The sequence below is a fragment of the Saimiri boliviensis genome, chromosome 1, assembly GCF_048565385.1.
Source record: "Saimiri boliviensis isolate mSaiBol1 chromosome 1, mSaiBol1.pri, whole genome shotgun sequence".
Taxonomy (NCBI): domain Eukaryota; kingdom Metazoa; phylum Chordata; class Mammalia; order Primates; family Cebidae; genus Saimiri; species Saimiri boliviensis.
Genome location: NC_133449.1, coordinates 181,873,569 through 181,889,233, shown reverse-complemented (window position 1 = coordinate 181,889,233; position 15,665 = coordinate 181,873,569). Strand labels below are relative to the sequence as shown.

The following is a 15,665-nucleotide window of genomic DNA, read 5'->3' as shown; positions in this document are numbered from 1 at the left end:
CTCAACTGGGTCAACCAGTCCGAACTAAGCAATTTGAATACTTTGTTTGCATAAATCTGATTGGGAACCTGGAGAGAAAGTTTCGCTATAAAATCTGAATCTTCTCTTTGTTTTCTGGAACACATCTTTGTTTTACACTGAAATGGTATCTCCTCAGTTTGAAATTGTTCACTGGAATAAAGTCTCTTTTCTTCAAATTCTTTTCAGAGAACTTTCTTCACATTGTATTTTAGGACTCCACTGTTCTGTACGCTGAAATAATTTTAAAGGAGACAGGATCAGAAGCATGTACTTCTTATTAATCAAGAAAACCATGGTTTTGTATCTATTTGAGAAAGCAAGAGTGCTTTAAAAAAAAGGGGAACCAATAGTCAGGCTGGAATGAGATTGCAGACATGGTTAACATCCTTACTTCCTGTGGGGTGACAATGAATCTCCATCTTTTCTTCTCTCTCAGTAAGTAAAAGTTTCTAAAGTTTTCCCTTTACTTTAAAAAAGCAAAACAAAAACAAAAACAAAACACAAAACATTGTGCTCTATTTCCAATGGACTTGTCTTTGTCTTTAAATGGCTTCCAGTAATCCCACTGAGGTCCTAAAGGTGTGTGATTTAGACTCTTTCCAGTGCTTCGGAGCTTGAAAGAAAGTGGTTGTTTGGATAAATTACGCACATTTTCTTGTGGACTATTGTAAATTAGGAGTGCAAATGAGCCAACAACGGTGTAGAAAGGAGTGAATGGGTTGCTGTCTTTTGAAGAGAAAGGATATATTCAAATTTCCTATCTATTCTTGAGGAACATGAGTATTTCTGAACTATTAAATTGAACCACATACAATTGTCATTTTGTAGGTTAAACATGACCAAATAACAGCAAATTCACATGCTTCAATTTAGTATGTGAAGTACCTTGTTTCCCTAAAGGTTTGTAGGACTCCAGTAGACTAAGGGTCTGTAATTTTTACTTGTATTCCCCACCCTCAACCCCAGGTGTTTATTCTGTGCACCAGGAAGGCAATTAATGCAAAATAAAAGCCTAGAGAATTTAAAGAGAATTACTGTATAAATTATCCTGTTTGCCATTCCTAGATAATCGAAAAAGGTAGATGTTTGAATTTAGTGTAACCCTAACGTGTTGTCCCTGAATTTTATTCAGTGCTCATGTGCAAAAATATTAAACTTTTATCTACCACAAGTAAGTAGCAAAAGCAAAAGGTACTAAACAGAGCTAAGCTTTTCAAAACTCCAAATTTAAATGCAAGTAGAAGAAGAGTTCATGTCAGCTAACAACCAAATTATTGTTTATTAACTAATGCATGGTGCCCACTGGATTTGTTGTATGTGTCTGGGCTTACATCATACTTTACTCTTCTGCAAGGTTTTCTGTAACTTAGCCAAGGTAGTTTCTGGGGAAAATGAGACATTGACGGGAATGACAAAACAGTGCAGAAAATGTCTTTAGCAGTTCATTATGAGAAAGACATAAATTCATCATAATTGTGTCAATGTTCATAGTAAGAGAACTGGCAACAGAGCTACCAGAGGTACCTGAGACATTTCCTCCTGAAAGGAGTGTCTTGAAATGGTCATTTCCTTCTACTTCATTCTTCTCTGTAAACCCCTAATCGTTTTTTAGCTTCTATGCAAAGCCCCTAAAGACTTGGATTCTCAAACTTCTTTAAGAGCAAGTTAAAGGTAAACTAAATGTTGTTGCTCAGGATTCAAGGCTAGAGTCAAATTTGGTTCCAGGTAAATTTCATATTACAATGCTCATGCTGTACCAATAATAGATGCCAGATGAAACGGAATATACATGTTAGTTTTAAAGGATGCCTTGAGGCAAATACTTTTCTTACTCCATGCAGCTAATTTCTGATTGGCAAAGAACAGCATTAAGATCAGTCATAATATTTCCTTGTTTACTTATTCCTCGGATAAAAAATTTAACCACATAAATTCTTAAACTGTGTATCAAATTAATCTCTAAGAGTCTTAGAGACATTTCTGTGCCTGTTTCAGCAGTGTATCAAAAGGGAGTTCATGTTGAACACTTTGTTAAATCTATCCACTTCTCCACTGAATAAAGTGTATAGCATTTTAAGAGATAAGCTTTGGATTATTTTTGAAGATGCCATTTGGCCTAGGATATGCCCGCTATTACCTTTGCTTAAAAACTTGGGTTCAGGAAATTTCTACCTTAGAGAAGTAAGACTCTCTAAAAGAATGTGTCACTCACTTCCTCGTGAATACTTTAGGAGGCTTTAGCATAAAATGAAGAAATTCTTTGAAGTTTCTAGAAAGATGGGTCCCAGGAAGCTTAGAATTTATTCAGAAGTGAACGACTGACTGCCTTGATTATATCCTTCTATTTGAATGTAACTTCAAATTGTAATCATCAGTTGAACACACATTTAGGGGCTCTACAGATCTGCCAGCATTCCTTTATCTTCCTGTGTGTCTCGCTCTCTGTCTGTTACTTCAATACAGGTTCCCACAGGCAAAGCCCCCAGCGCCTCCCACAAATAGAAGAGGGGTTGTAGTCTTATAAAATTCTCAGCCAGAAAACTACCCCAAAATAAGCTTTATTGCAAGGAAAGTGTCATATTTGATACACAGACCTACAAAAACAAACAAAACCAAAAGCCATGAGTTTTTCCTCACAAACACTTGATTACAAATTTACACTGTTCCTTTTTTTTTTTTTAGTTATTAAAAAAAGAAACAAAACAATAAAACCTCAAAACACTGGGTATTACTGGTTACTAATCTTTGGTCAGCACAGGTTTGAGAGGAGCAACCGGGAGTCTGCGTGTGCTTTGGCCATTTCACATAAGAGGTTTGGTCACTGGTCCAGGGAACAGGTTCTTGGGTTGAGAAGAATAATGGATATGTACTCTTATTAGCACATCCTGGTACAATATCTTTTTAAATGACTAAAGCAAACTAAACATCAATTCATTGTACAAACATCTTTCATATACAATAGGCTATGATAAAACGAGGCATATGGTGTATAACTACAGTATTAATGAAAATTCTAAAAAAAAAATGGGTTTAAAACAACAACAACAACAACATATATTCCTTGGCTGCACTGCATGATTTGTTTGCACATATGGCAATCCTGAAATAGCTTGAACATAATAAATGCACCACTATCTAAGACAGCACCAAACACTACAGAACGCCAGGTGTTCCCTTTCAAAGGAACGGCGGTTCTTCAGCTGCCTACAGTACCACAAGGATGCGGCGCACCCCGGGCAAGAATGAGGTGTTGTGGGTAGCACATGTGGTTCCTTGAGGTCAGGAGAAGGAAATACAGTACAGTTTGGCCTGCAATGCTAATGGTCTCACAAGCAGTCAAGGTATTTTGCTACAGTGGTTGTGCTTCATCTTCTGTTGCCTGGTGTGTCTGGTGATGTGAAATGTTGTCATAGGAGCTGCTCTGGCTTCGATCTACTTTATAAAGGATCTAATGACATTCTCGTCTTTTAAATTACTGATTACACTGCCCATTCAGCTCTGTGAGGCTTTCTTTAAAATCATCAGGTGTGTGTCAGCTGGATGACTGGCAGAAAACCAAAGGAAACATCTCTTGTATCTACTGGATTTTTAAAAAGCACCTCTAAAAGAAATAGCTCAAATTTATAAATCTAAAGAAAACAAGTGAGTTTCCCTTTTTGTTTACATAGTTTGTTCATTTATCCATATATTACTGCATTAAAAATAAATAAACATCTATATTTTTTTAATTAGCAACTATAGCAAAATACCCAAAGTGTTACAGACTGCTAACAGGAAAAAAAAAAAAAAAAAGCTCACATTATTTTTGTGCATTTAGTGCCATATGCTGATATCTTGAACATTTAGGTTTTCTTTAATATATTTTAAAATGAAGTTATATAAAAAATACAGTAACCACGGTTGCCTTTGTGCTCAAATCTTTGGCCATACCAGAGTCTAAATTATCCCTCCCTGTGAGGGTCAACATTCAAAGTCTGAGACAGGGAGGAAAGCAACAAAAGTTATTACTTTTTTTCCCCTCTTTAAAATTAGTCCTTGACTTTTCAAATGCTTCTGCAGGCTGGCTTTGCTAGGATTTGAGCCTGGGCCCAAGTCTGTAAAGGGTTAATACAGCTGAATCTGCAGCATCATTCTGAGAGCCTCCCCAAGCTCCCCTAGGAGGTAGTCATCCTCATAGCTCTCTAACAGTTTCTCAAGCTCCTTCCTCTTGTAGAGAGGGATGCTAGTGATTTCCAGTGTGTACGTGCCGGGCATGAGCTTCTTCCTGGCCGTGTGCAAGTAGCTGGTCCCATGCCTTTGGTTGATGCGGAAGAGGCCATCATGATTCCCTTGAGAGATGACATAACGGATGTGGTTGTTGAGGGGCTGGATGGCGGGCCTTAGTTTCAGGATGTGTTCCTTAGAGCCAAGGCCGGAGAGGTTGAACTTCATGTTGACGGGGCTGTCCATGTCAACACTCTCTAGGCTGATCTGTTCACCCTGGAGGACGAGCAGGAAATGATTTGGGACAAGCTTCTATAGCACAAGCAGAGGACTAGAAAGAAATCAGCTACAGGAGCTTTGGTCACAAGGACAGGCTGTGGCTTCTCACTCCCCATTTCTGCACTCTCCTTACCAGCAGTGGTGGTGAAAAGAGGCTATTGTACATTTTTGTCAGTTGAGAGAAAAGGCCAATTTCATAGAGAATGCCCCATAAATCTTTATGACTTCTCACTCAGCCTTAACACGGTAATTAAAGTTACAGGACTGAGCCTACAAAGTGTTCACATTTCAAGTTTTTTTTGGATGAATTTATGAAATATTGTGCTTATCAATAATTTTTAAAAAAGAAAATTTAGGTAATGATTGTTTTTCTTTTTACTTTTTTTTTCTGAAGTCAAAAAGAAGTGCTGCTGTTGAGCATCAGCAGGGACTGCGCCCAGGGGCATCTTCTGTCTGAAGGCTGGGCTTTGATTTGTAAGGTCTGTGAATGGTGAGTGAGTTTACTGGGAGCCATCAGAGGTACACAGAGTGATCTGCAGAGTTCTCAGGGCTCCAAGTGTAACCAGCATCTTTGGTAAAAGGCAGTGAGGTAGGGCTCAGATAAACCAAACCTGACTTTTGCTCAAAGGGTTGGGAGGGGTACAAATGATATTTAAATAAGATAGGATAAAAACCACAATGCTTTGATGGGGCACCTGTTAAGTAAGAATTTGGCAATGGTGACCCAGAAGTGCCCATCAGTGTTCAGGCAGAATTATGTTCTGGTACCCCAGTGGGAAAGTTTATAAGCAGAACTTCTGGATTTGTAGTTTTGGGAACTTGATGAGTATCTCAACTGTCATACTTAAACATCAGCTGGATATCTTAGTCTACTTAAGGTAAATGTAACACTGGCTTATTTTTTATTATAAAATAGCACGATAAACTTCTTGGCTAGAGAAGTCAGATCATATAGACAAGTTTCTGAGGCCCATAAAAGTGAAGCAAGTTGTCCAATTCACACAGCCAGCTAGTTGTTGATTAGGTTTCTTGGTGGGGTAATTTCTCAGCCATATTAACTTCAGAGAATGGAGAGTGATGACCTCATGCTGTGTCTGATGTTTGGGAAAATCATCAAGATCTCTAGATACTAGATATTAATCACTGAAAGGAACTGAACGTGTGTGATATATAAGCCAGGCATTATTCATGGGTTTCAATTCAGTTAACCCTTCCATCAGCCTTCAGAGGTAAGCATTATCATTCCCATTTACGGGTGAAAAAACTGAGGTTGGGGGAAGTTAAATAAAGAGAAGTTAAATAAACCCACCCTATGTAACAGAGGTAACAGATGGGGAAGGCCAGGGAATTACATTCAAAACCAGGTAGTCTATGGCCCACCCCTTTAAACACTGCCCAAATGCCATTAGGAAAGGGAAATATGAGTGAAAGGCAATTTCCCACTTCAGTTCCTTACAGAATTCAAGTGATTTGGAAGACAAAATTTTTTAATGCAGGAACAACTATCTTATAAATAAATCACAGAATATGAGACCTAGTTGGCTTCCCTGGTGAAAATTAAATTCAGCCTTGTGTGCTATACAAATATAAAACAGAACTGAACAAATTGAAAATAACTTCATTTTTTGAATCATGTCAAAATAACTATTTCCTCGATGAACGTACCCTGCAGCATACATCAAAAACTACAACAAAAGCAAATGCTCTGAAACTCTGAATCTTAAAGTCTTTTCTCCCAAGCTTTGTGTTTTGATCTAATAATTCAATCTTTTTTTTTTTTTAATTGTACTTAGGTTCTGGGGTACATGGGCAGATCATACAGGATTGTTGCTCAGGTACATTTAATTTACTTGTCTTTTCCATATTGGCTCCATTAATTTACACATTAAATTCAAGATACGATTTACTTCAGTGAGGCTAAAAACTACGTGAACTGCACTGTATGCAAGATCCATGTGGATGAGATACTGTGGTGACACAAAGTTAGATTTACTCACAGCAGTGGGATCAGGTTCATGAACACTTCTCTTCTGCCTGCTGTCTTTCTTAGAATAGCCGTTGATTTTGCACTCATAGCATGCTTCTGGGGACAGAGCATTTTCTTCATCCACCTCTGTATCCAGTGATAGGTACTGCCCCTTGTTAAATCCCATTCCTGAGACACAGTGGCTATTTGTAAAAAGCAATGTATTGTTAGACTTTATCACTGACTTTGATCATAGTTTTCCACTGGTAGAGCAGACTCTTCAGAAACATGAAACCAACAGAGCAAACTCTAAACTCATAAACATAAAACCGTAATATTCCTTGTAACTCTTTTCTTTTTCTTTTAAAGACAAAGTCTTGTTCTGTTTACCAAGCTGGAGTACAGTCGCACAATCTTGCTCACTGCAGCCTCAAACTTCTGGACTCAAGAGATCCTTCTGCCTCACCCTCCAAATTCGCAGGGACAACTGGCACACACTACCACATCCAGCTATTTTTTTTTAATTTAATTTTTTGTAGAGATAGGGTCTTGCTATATTGCCCTGGCTGATCTCCAGCTTCTGGCTTCAAGCAGTCCTCCTGCTTTGGACTCCCAAAGTACTAGGATTATAGGCATTAGCCACCATCGCCTATAATTCTTTAACACATAATAGATGAATTTTTCCCTTATTTTGAAACAGCAAAATTCTTCGGAGAAAGAGTCCTTTGCTTTCTCAATTTTCCATCCTAATTAGACTGGAGTACTAAGCATAATTAACTCCAGAAGGTAAAAAGCAAGGTATGACTTTCCAAAGAGAATGCTAAGAGAGGTTCCATTGTTTCAGGGGCCCGAAGCCTGTATTGTATTTGCTGCTTGCAACAAAGCTCCCCACTTTAAAAACGGAGATTTCTGAACTTGTATTTTGGTTAGTGAGTCAATGAATTGGCTCTAAATGACCTTTGTCTAGACCAAGACTTTTAAGTATTATCATGTACCATTCATTGTTGGACAGACTTGGTCTATGCCTTGTAGTCCCTGCCTTGCACACTGCTCCTTTCAAAGAAGGCAACGTGGACTGACCTCTAAATGCCCATCTTCTGTGTTACTGAGCACCACTGCATTCCTGGAAGGATGCAAATGGCCAGTACCTTGGCCACCGCCCATGGGACTTGAGACAGTGTGCCTAGTCGGAGGGAAGCCAGTCTTGTGGGTCAGGCCCGTGCCGAGTGGCACCACACCAACTAGGTACCATCCTCTCTCTGTGCAGTAGAAAAGCCACATCAGCAAAGAAAGGGATAAACTTCTTCCTCAGTGATCACTGTGCTTGCACCTGCCCGAATTTGTAGAAGAACCCTTGGCAAGGCCATTTCCACTTCTACCTCACAGCCCTTCTACCTGTGAGCCACATTTTTAAACATCTCCTTGTCTCTGGCCTTGGGTCAGATTGAATCAGTTCAGGCCCTTAATAAGAGGCGCAAAGAGTGATATTTACATACAAGTTCAAGTTTTATGCTCATCACAAAGGAAGTAATCCTGTACCCTGAGCACGGTCCGTGTGTTTTTTCTTGGTAGTTATCTGCATACCCTAAGAGCTCTAATCAGTGCTTTTTTGGCTTGTCTTTTAGACACTGTACTCTTGCCTACAGGAGTAGGTGGCCTGAACTCACTGAGGGACCATGTATTATCCTGTGTGGTGACGCTGAAGACCACCTTACCCTTGTCCCACTCTGTAGTACCCAGGGGGGCAGCCACAGAGATAGCCCCCCTCAGTGTTGGAGCAGCCATAATTGCAGGGGTTCTTGGAGGAGGAGCACTCATTCACATCATGGCAGGCACTGGAGAACTGGTCGAAGGAGAAGCCAGAGGGGCAGGCGCACTTGTAACTCCCCAGCGTGTTGTAGCAGGAAGCAGAGCCACACGCATTGGGATTGGAGCATTCATTCTCATCTAGTGAAAACGAAGAAAGAAACTCTTACACAGGGAAGCAGGCAATAGCAAAAACGTGAACAAGTCTGGAGTCTCAAGTGCCTGTGATCTTATGGCAGAAATAACTCTAGAACCGTATTAACTTTGTTTTTTATTCTGATGATTGATTTGTAAAGCATATGAATGAATTAAATCTCCCTAAATTGTGGCTTTAAAAAACCCGTTTTGCTTTTTAAAATTCTGTTTGTACTCTGTTTCCAAATATGCCTGCAGCCCTTGGGGACAGATATTTGCAGTTTGCCTGATGAATAACTCTTCTATTCTCTTAACAGAAGGTTACTTCAAAAGCCTTTATCTCAGGCAAATCCTTAGTGATAGAGAGTAAATTACTTTGCCAGGGCCTGTCGGGAAAGAGACATGGGGAATGACTGCTATTGCCTATGGTGTTTCTTTCGGAGGTGATGAGAATGTTCTGAAACTGGTAGTATTGATGACTGCATATCCTTCTGAGAATCTACAAAACTCATTTACCTGTACACTTCAAAAGGGAGAATTTTATGATATATCAATTTTAAAAATCACTATAAGTATTTGTATCCATTCCCCCAGCAAACCTTCATTATATAGGAGGAGAAAGCACAAAAAAAAATTTAAAAACCCTAAATGAAAACTATGGAAACAAACACTATCTAATTAGAGCAATTGAACTAACAACCTAGTTCAGTTAAAAATGCTTGAGAACCCACTGAGTGCAGACTGTGCCTTCTGAGACAGGTTGGCATCCAGGCATCAGCCAACATATAGCTTTTACTCGTTTAATGACTAACGTTATACTACAAATACCTGGTAGCAGGATAATTACAGGTTATACTTTCAGTTGCTATTATCATTTTTACAAAATCAAAGTCTGATTATGCTTTTAACTTTGGAGATTTTAATTTTGCCTTAATTGTCTGGTTGATATGCAGCATGTGGCTTGACTTCTTTGGGCTTTTTTATAATCCAAATTTCACCCTGGGAACAAATCACATCTGTTCCATGGAAATCTTTCAATTCTCGTGACTCTGTGTGGAGCAAAGAGTGTCTGTTTACCTAATATGTGACAAGTATGTACTTCAGCCCGTGTGGGGAAACAGGCCATGCACGAGTAGGTGTGCACAGAGGATACAGTATCTAGAGGGGAAGCCAGGGAACTGCAGCAGCTCAGGGAGATTCGGAAGACGCACATGGGCTCTCCATGAAGAGGTCTCTCAGACAGGAAATTCGACCTCGTTAAGTAACCAGGACAGATGTTACAGAAAGGGTAGATGCTATTAGGTACATTTTTGTATCATGATTCTGATAGTCTCAGAATTAAAAGGGACCATTAAATGTAGGTTTGTTAATCACTAAATATAGAAGATGCTGATTATCTAATATGTGAAAATTCTTAGCCTTTATTGCAGGGGAAGAACGTAGATACAGTAAATAAATTCTCGGAACTTGGCTATGTACGATGTGATTATAACTGCTATTTTATTTCTATATACAAGAGACTTGGAATTCTGCCACAAAGGCTCATCTGCTTTTATAATTAGATCTGACACTCCTTTGTAGTGTTTCCCTCCTAACAGGGAATCTAAATGAGATTACAATTTAATAAAATGATCCTGTCATGAATATACCATTAGATATTGTGTTAGGAAGAGAAATTACCAGGTAAAACCAATTAACTGAATAAATTACATTTAAACATATTACTTACAAGAATATTGAAAAATATGTAACATTTTTGCAAGCACTATGATATACCTCATATTTATATTCTATACATGTATACCATGTTTAAAATTTATAGACTTAAATATGTTCCTGTCTGATACATACCCTGAACTGATTCAAGCCTCACTAAACTATGTGTGAATTATTGTGAACAGGCTACAGAAGCAACTGGAAGTTACTAATACTAAAACGGAAAGTCTTCATATACAAAGACATAATTTTTCTTCACATGCAAATGTTAATATTTACATATTTTCAATTTTGAATAATTGTATTTAAATAATTCTAATGCTTACAAATAGTTGAGAATGTTCCCTACATCTGTACACTCGGTCTACCAGAATGTTGTAAATTCTCTGTTACAACTGGCAGGAAATTTCCTGAAGTGTTAGTTTGAATTGAAAGCTTTTTTCTTTTCTTTTCTTTTTTTTTAATTGCATTTTAGGTTTTGGGGTACATGTGAAGAGCATGCAAGATTGTTGCATAGGTACACACATGGCAGCGTGATTTGCTGCCTTCCTCCCCCTCACCCACATCTGGCATTTCTCCCCATGCTATCTCTCCCCAACCTTTTTCAATAGTAACACTTTCCAAGAACTTTTCTTCTTCTTCAATTGGTGATAGGTTTAGTAACATCGTAGTTTACAATTTTGCCTGTTTAAACCATCTGATGCACTGACTCTCAGTGTTGACCCCTGATGAGAAGCCCTGGGGAAATCTGCCTGAAATGCTTCCTTCTGTATCCTCCGCTCCCCACCTGTCTATCACATGAATGGCTAAAGATACACAAATAGTGACAGATAAAAATGTTTGTGGCTTTTCAATTTGCATTTTGTCCTAAGTCTTTTTCTTTTACTAACGCGTTGCTTTTATTAGTTTCCTGAGGGGGTATTTCACCCTATTTCTGCCATATATTTGAGTTAAAAATCTAACAGTGTCACATGGATTCAAGGGAAGAAAGTCGGCAATTTTATAGAGACAAGCTGGATTCCTCAACCCTGCCCAGAAGAATCTAGACTCTTTTGAAATAAATCCCTAATGTGTCATACCCAGGCACCTACCGCTTAGAAGTACCCATTTTAGTAGAACAAACTTACAAATTAATACCTACAGTTAGGGATATCTGCCCATGTACTTTTAGTTTTGGACTCATCTTTGAAAAAATTTATTCCTCTGCTCATGGAGTCTTTTCTGATTATAAGGTAGACAGGCTTCTGGCTGGACTCCAGTGCGAGCTACTCTGGGGTGACTGCCTTGCCAGAGTGCCCACCTCAGGATCTCATAAAGGGGAATTGGGATACACCACACCATCTTAAAGTCAGACTATTCCAAACAGAGCTTCCACATTTAGTAAAAACCTGTGCAGCTAGTTTTGCACTAGGTATTTAGAAGCACAAACTTCAGGAAACTTAAAAACTTTGAAATTAAATTGGCACTCCATTCGTGTTCCTATTTCTGCTTATGCTCTCCTTTAAAAAAATTCCATTGAAGCTATCACTATACGAAATATTAGAGAATCACTCTTTTGGATGAAGGTCTATAGAATTAAACAAGAAGTCCATGATATTTACTAAATAAAGTGGTGGACTTCATATTTTATAAATATTGTAATAAAACTGTTTTACATTATTATTACATTTATTTATTTTTTATTTTACTTTAAGTTCTGGGACACATTTGCAGAATGTCCAGGTTTGTTACATAAGTATATGTGTGTCATGGTGGTGTGCTGCACCTACTGACCCATCCTCTAGGTTCCCTCCCCTTGATCCCACCCTAACAGGTCCCAATGTGTTTGTTCCCTTCCCTGTGTCCATGTGTTCTCATTGTTCCCCCATTAATGTGGGAGTTCTCATTCAACTCCCACTTATGAGTGAGAAAAAGTAGTGTTTGGTTTTCTGTTCCTGTGTTAGTTTGCTGAGGATGATTGCTTCTAGCTTCAACCATGTCCCTGCAAAGGACATGCTCTCATTCCTTTTTTATGGCTGCATAGTATTCCATGATGTATACGTACCACATTTTCTTTATTCATTCTATCAGTGATGGGCATTTGGGTTGGTTCCATGTCTTTGCTATTGTAAATAGTGCTGCAATAAACATACATGTGTATGTGTCTTTAGAGTAGAATGATTTATATTCCTTTGGGTATACATCCAGTAACGGGATTGCTGAGTCAAATGGTATGTCTGGTTCTCGATCCTTGAGGAATCACCACACTGTCTTCAACAATGGTTGAACTAATTTACATTCCCACAGGGTAAAAGCATTCCTATTTCTCCACAGCCTTGCCAACATCTATTGTTTCTTGACTTTTTAATAATTACCATTCAGACTAGAATGAGATGGTATCTCATTGTGGTTTTGATTTGCATTTCTCTAACAATCAGTGATGTTGAGCTTTTTTCATATGTTTGTTGGCTGCATAAATGTATTTTTTTTAGAAGTGTCTGTTCATATCCTTTGCCCACTTTTTGATGGGACTGTTTGTATTTTTCTTGCAAATTTGTTTACGTTCCTTGCAGAGTCTAGATATTAGATCTTTGTAAGATGGATATATTGCAAAAATTTTTTTCCCATTCTGTAGGCTGCCTGTTGACTCTGATGATAGTTTCTTTTACTGTGCAGAAGCTCTTTAGTTCTTTGAAACCCGTGAGAATAAACAGACAACATATCAGAATATCTGGGACACAGCTAAAGTAGTGGTAAGAGGGAAATTTATAGCATTTATATCTAAATGCCCACATCAGAAAGCTAGAAAGATCTCAAGTCGACACCCTAACATCAGAATTAAAAGAGCTAGAGAAGCAAGAGCAAACTAATCCCAAAGCTAGCAGAAGACAAGAAATAATTAAGATCAGAGTAGAACTGAGATAGAGACACAAAAAAATCCTCCAAAAAAAAAAAATCAATGAATCCAGGAGCTGTTTTTTTGAAAAATTAACAAAATAGACTGCTAGTTAGACTAATAAATAACAGAAAAGAATCAAACAGAAATAATAAAATATGATAAAGGGGATATCACCATTGATCCCACAGAAATACAAACTACCATAGAGAATACTATGAACATCTCTATACAAATAAACTAGGAAATCTAGAAGAAATGGATAAACTCCTGGATACAAACACCCTCCCAAGACTAAATCAGGAAGAAATCAAATCCCTGAATAGACCAATAACAACTTCTGAAAGTGAGGCAGTAATTAATAGCTACCAACCAAAAAAAGCCCAGGACCAGATGGATTCACAGCTGAATGATACCAGAGGTACAAAGACGAGCTGGTACCATTCCTTCTGAAACTATTCCAAACAATTGAAAGTAGGGACTATTCCTTAACCCAAATTTAATGAGTCAGCATCATTCTGATATCAAAACCTGGCAGACACAAAACAAAAAAAGGAAATTTCAGGCCAGTATCCCTGATGAATATCGATGTGAAAGTCCTCAATAAAATAATGGCAAACTGAATCCAGCAGCACATCAAAAAACTTATCCACCACGATCAAGTTGGCTTCATCCCTTTGAAGCAAGGCTGGTTCAACATACACAATTCAATAAACATAATCCATCATATATACAGAACTAATGACAAAAACCACATAATTATCTCAATAGATGCAGAAAAGGCCTTTGATAAAACAACATCCCTTCATGTTAAAAATTCAATAAAGTAGGTATTGATGGAACATGTCTCAAAATATTAAGAGCTATTTATGACAAACCCACAGCCAATGTCATGATGAATGGACAAAAGCTGGAACCATTCCCTTTGAAAACCAGTACAAGACAAGAATGACCTCTCTCACCACTCCTGTTCAACACAGTTCTGGAAGTTCTGGCCAGGGCAATCAGGCAAAGAAAGAAATAAAGGGTATTCAAACAGCAAGAGAGGAGGTCAAATTGCATCTGTCTGAAGATGCCATGATTCTATATTTAGAAAACCCCATCATCTGGTCAGGCACAGTGGTTCACACCTGTAATCCTAGTACTTTGGGAGGCTAAGATGGGCAGATCACTTGAGGTCAGGAGTTTCAAACCAGTCTGACCAATATGGTGAAACCCCATCTCTACTGAAAATACCAGAAAAAAAAAAATTAGCTGGGCTTGGTGGTAGGCGCCTGTAATTCCTGCCACTTGAGAGGTGCAGGTTGCAGTGAGCTGAGATCGTGCCACTGCACTTCAGCCTGGGTGACAGAGTGAGACCTTCTCAAAACAGCAACAACAACAAAACTCCATCGTCTCAGCCCAAAAACTCAGACTGATGAGCAACTTCAGCAAAGTCTCAAGATACAAAATCAATGTGTAAAAATCACAAGCATTCCTATACACCAACAACAGACAAGCAGAGAGTCAAATAATGAATGAACTCCCATTCACAATTGCTACAAAGAGAATAAAATACATAGAAATACAGCAAACAAGAGATGTGAGGGACCTCTTCAAGGAGAACTACAAACTACTGCTCAAGGAAATGAGAAGATACAAACAAATGGAAAAACATTTTATCCTCTTAAATAGAAAGAATCAATATCATGAACATGGCCATACTGCCCAAAGTAATTTATAGATTCAATGATATTCCCACCAAACTACCATAAATTTCATATGGAACCAAAGGAGAGTGTGTATAACCAAGATAATCCTAAGCAAAAGGAAAAAAGCTTGAGGCATCATGTTACCTGACTTCAAACTATACTACAAGTAACCAAAACAGTATGGTACTGGCATCAAAGCAGAGATATACTCCAACAGTACAGAACAGAGACCTCAGAAATAATGCCACACATCTACAACCAACCGATCTTCGACAAACCTGACAAAAACAAGCAATGGGGAAAGGATCTCCCATTCAGTAAATGGTGCTGGGAAAGCTGGCTAGCCATATGCAGAAAACTGAAACTGGACCCCCTCCTTACACATTATACAAACATTAACTCAAGATGGATTAAAGACTTAAATGTAAAACTCCAAACCATAAAAACGCTAGAAGTGGCCAGGCGCAGTGGCTCATGCTTGTAATCCCAGTACTTTGGAAGGCCGAGGAGGGTGATCACCTGAGGTCAGGTGTTCAAGACCAGCCTGGCCAACATGGTGAAACCCTGTCTCTACTAAAAATACAAAAAATTAGCCAAGTGTGGTGGCAGACTCCTGTAATCTCAGCTACTCGGGAGGCTGAGGCAGGAGAATCACTTGAACCCGGGAGGTGGAGTTTACAGTGAGCCAAGGTTGTGCCACTGCACTCTAGCTTGGGCAACAGAGCAAGACTCTTGTCTCAAAAAATCAAAAAACAAAAAACAAAGACTTCATGACAAAAATGTAAAAAACAATTGCAAAAAAAAAGCCAAAATTGACAAATGGGATCTAATTAAACTAAAGATCTGCACAGCAAAAGAAACTACCATCAGAGTGAACAGGGAACCCACAGAATGTTTTACATTATTTTAATAGCTATGTAAACAATACTGTTCCTGATATTCTAAGACAGATCTTTACCACACCATGAATATA

General features: G+C 38.5%; 1 protein-coding gene across 4 annotated transcripts in view; it reads right to left on the bottom strand.

Moving 5' to 3' along the window:
- Positions 1-2,563: 2,563 nt before the first annotated feature.
- The window catches only part of FBN2 (fibrillin 2), a 262,792-nt gene continuing 249,690 nt past the window's right edge, over positions 2,564-15,665 (bottom strand). For all 4 annotated transcript variants that reach the window (XM_003920636.4, XM_074381877.1, XM_074381882.1 and 1 more), the window contains 3 exons: positions 8,185-8,416; positions 6,501-6,672; positions 2,564-4,500 (listed from right to left, as the gene is read on the bottom strand). In XM_003920636.4, coding sequence (XP_003920685.2) covers positions 4,126-4,500; positions 6,501-6,672; positions 8,185-8,416 — 779 coding nt within the window. In that variant the 3' untranslated portion in view covers positions 2,564-4,125. The remainder of the gene's footprint in view (positions 4,501-6,500; positions 6,673-8,184; positions 8,417-15,665) is intronic.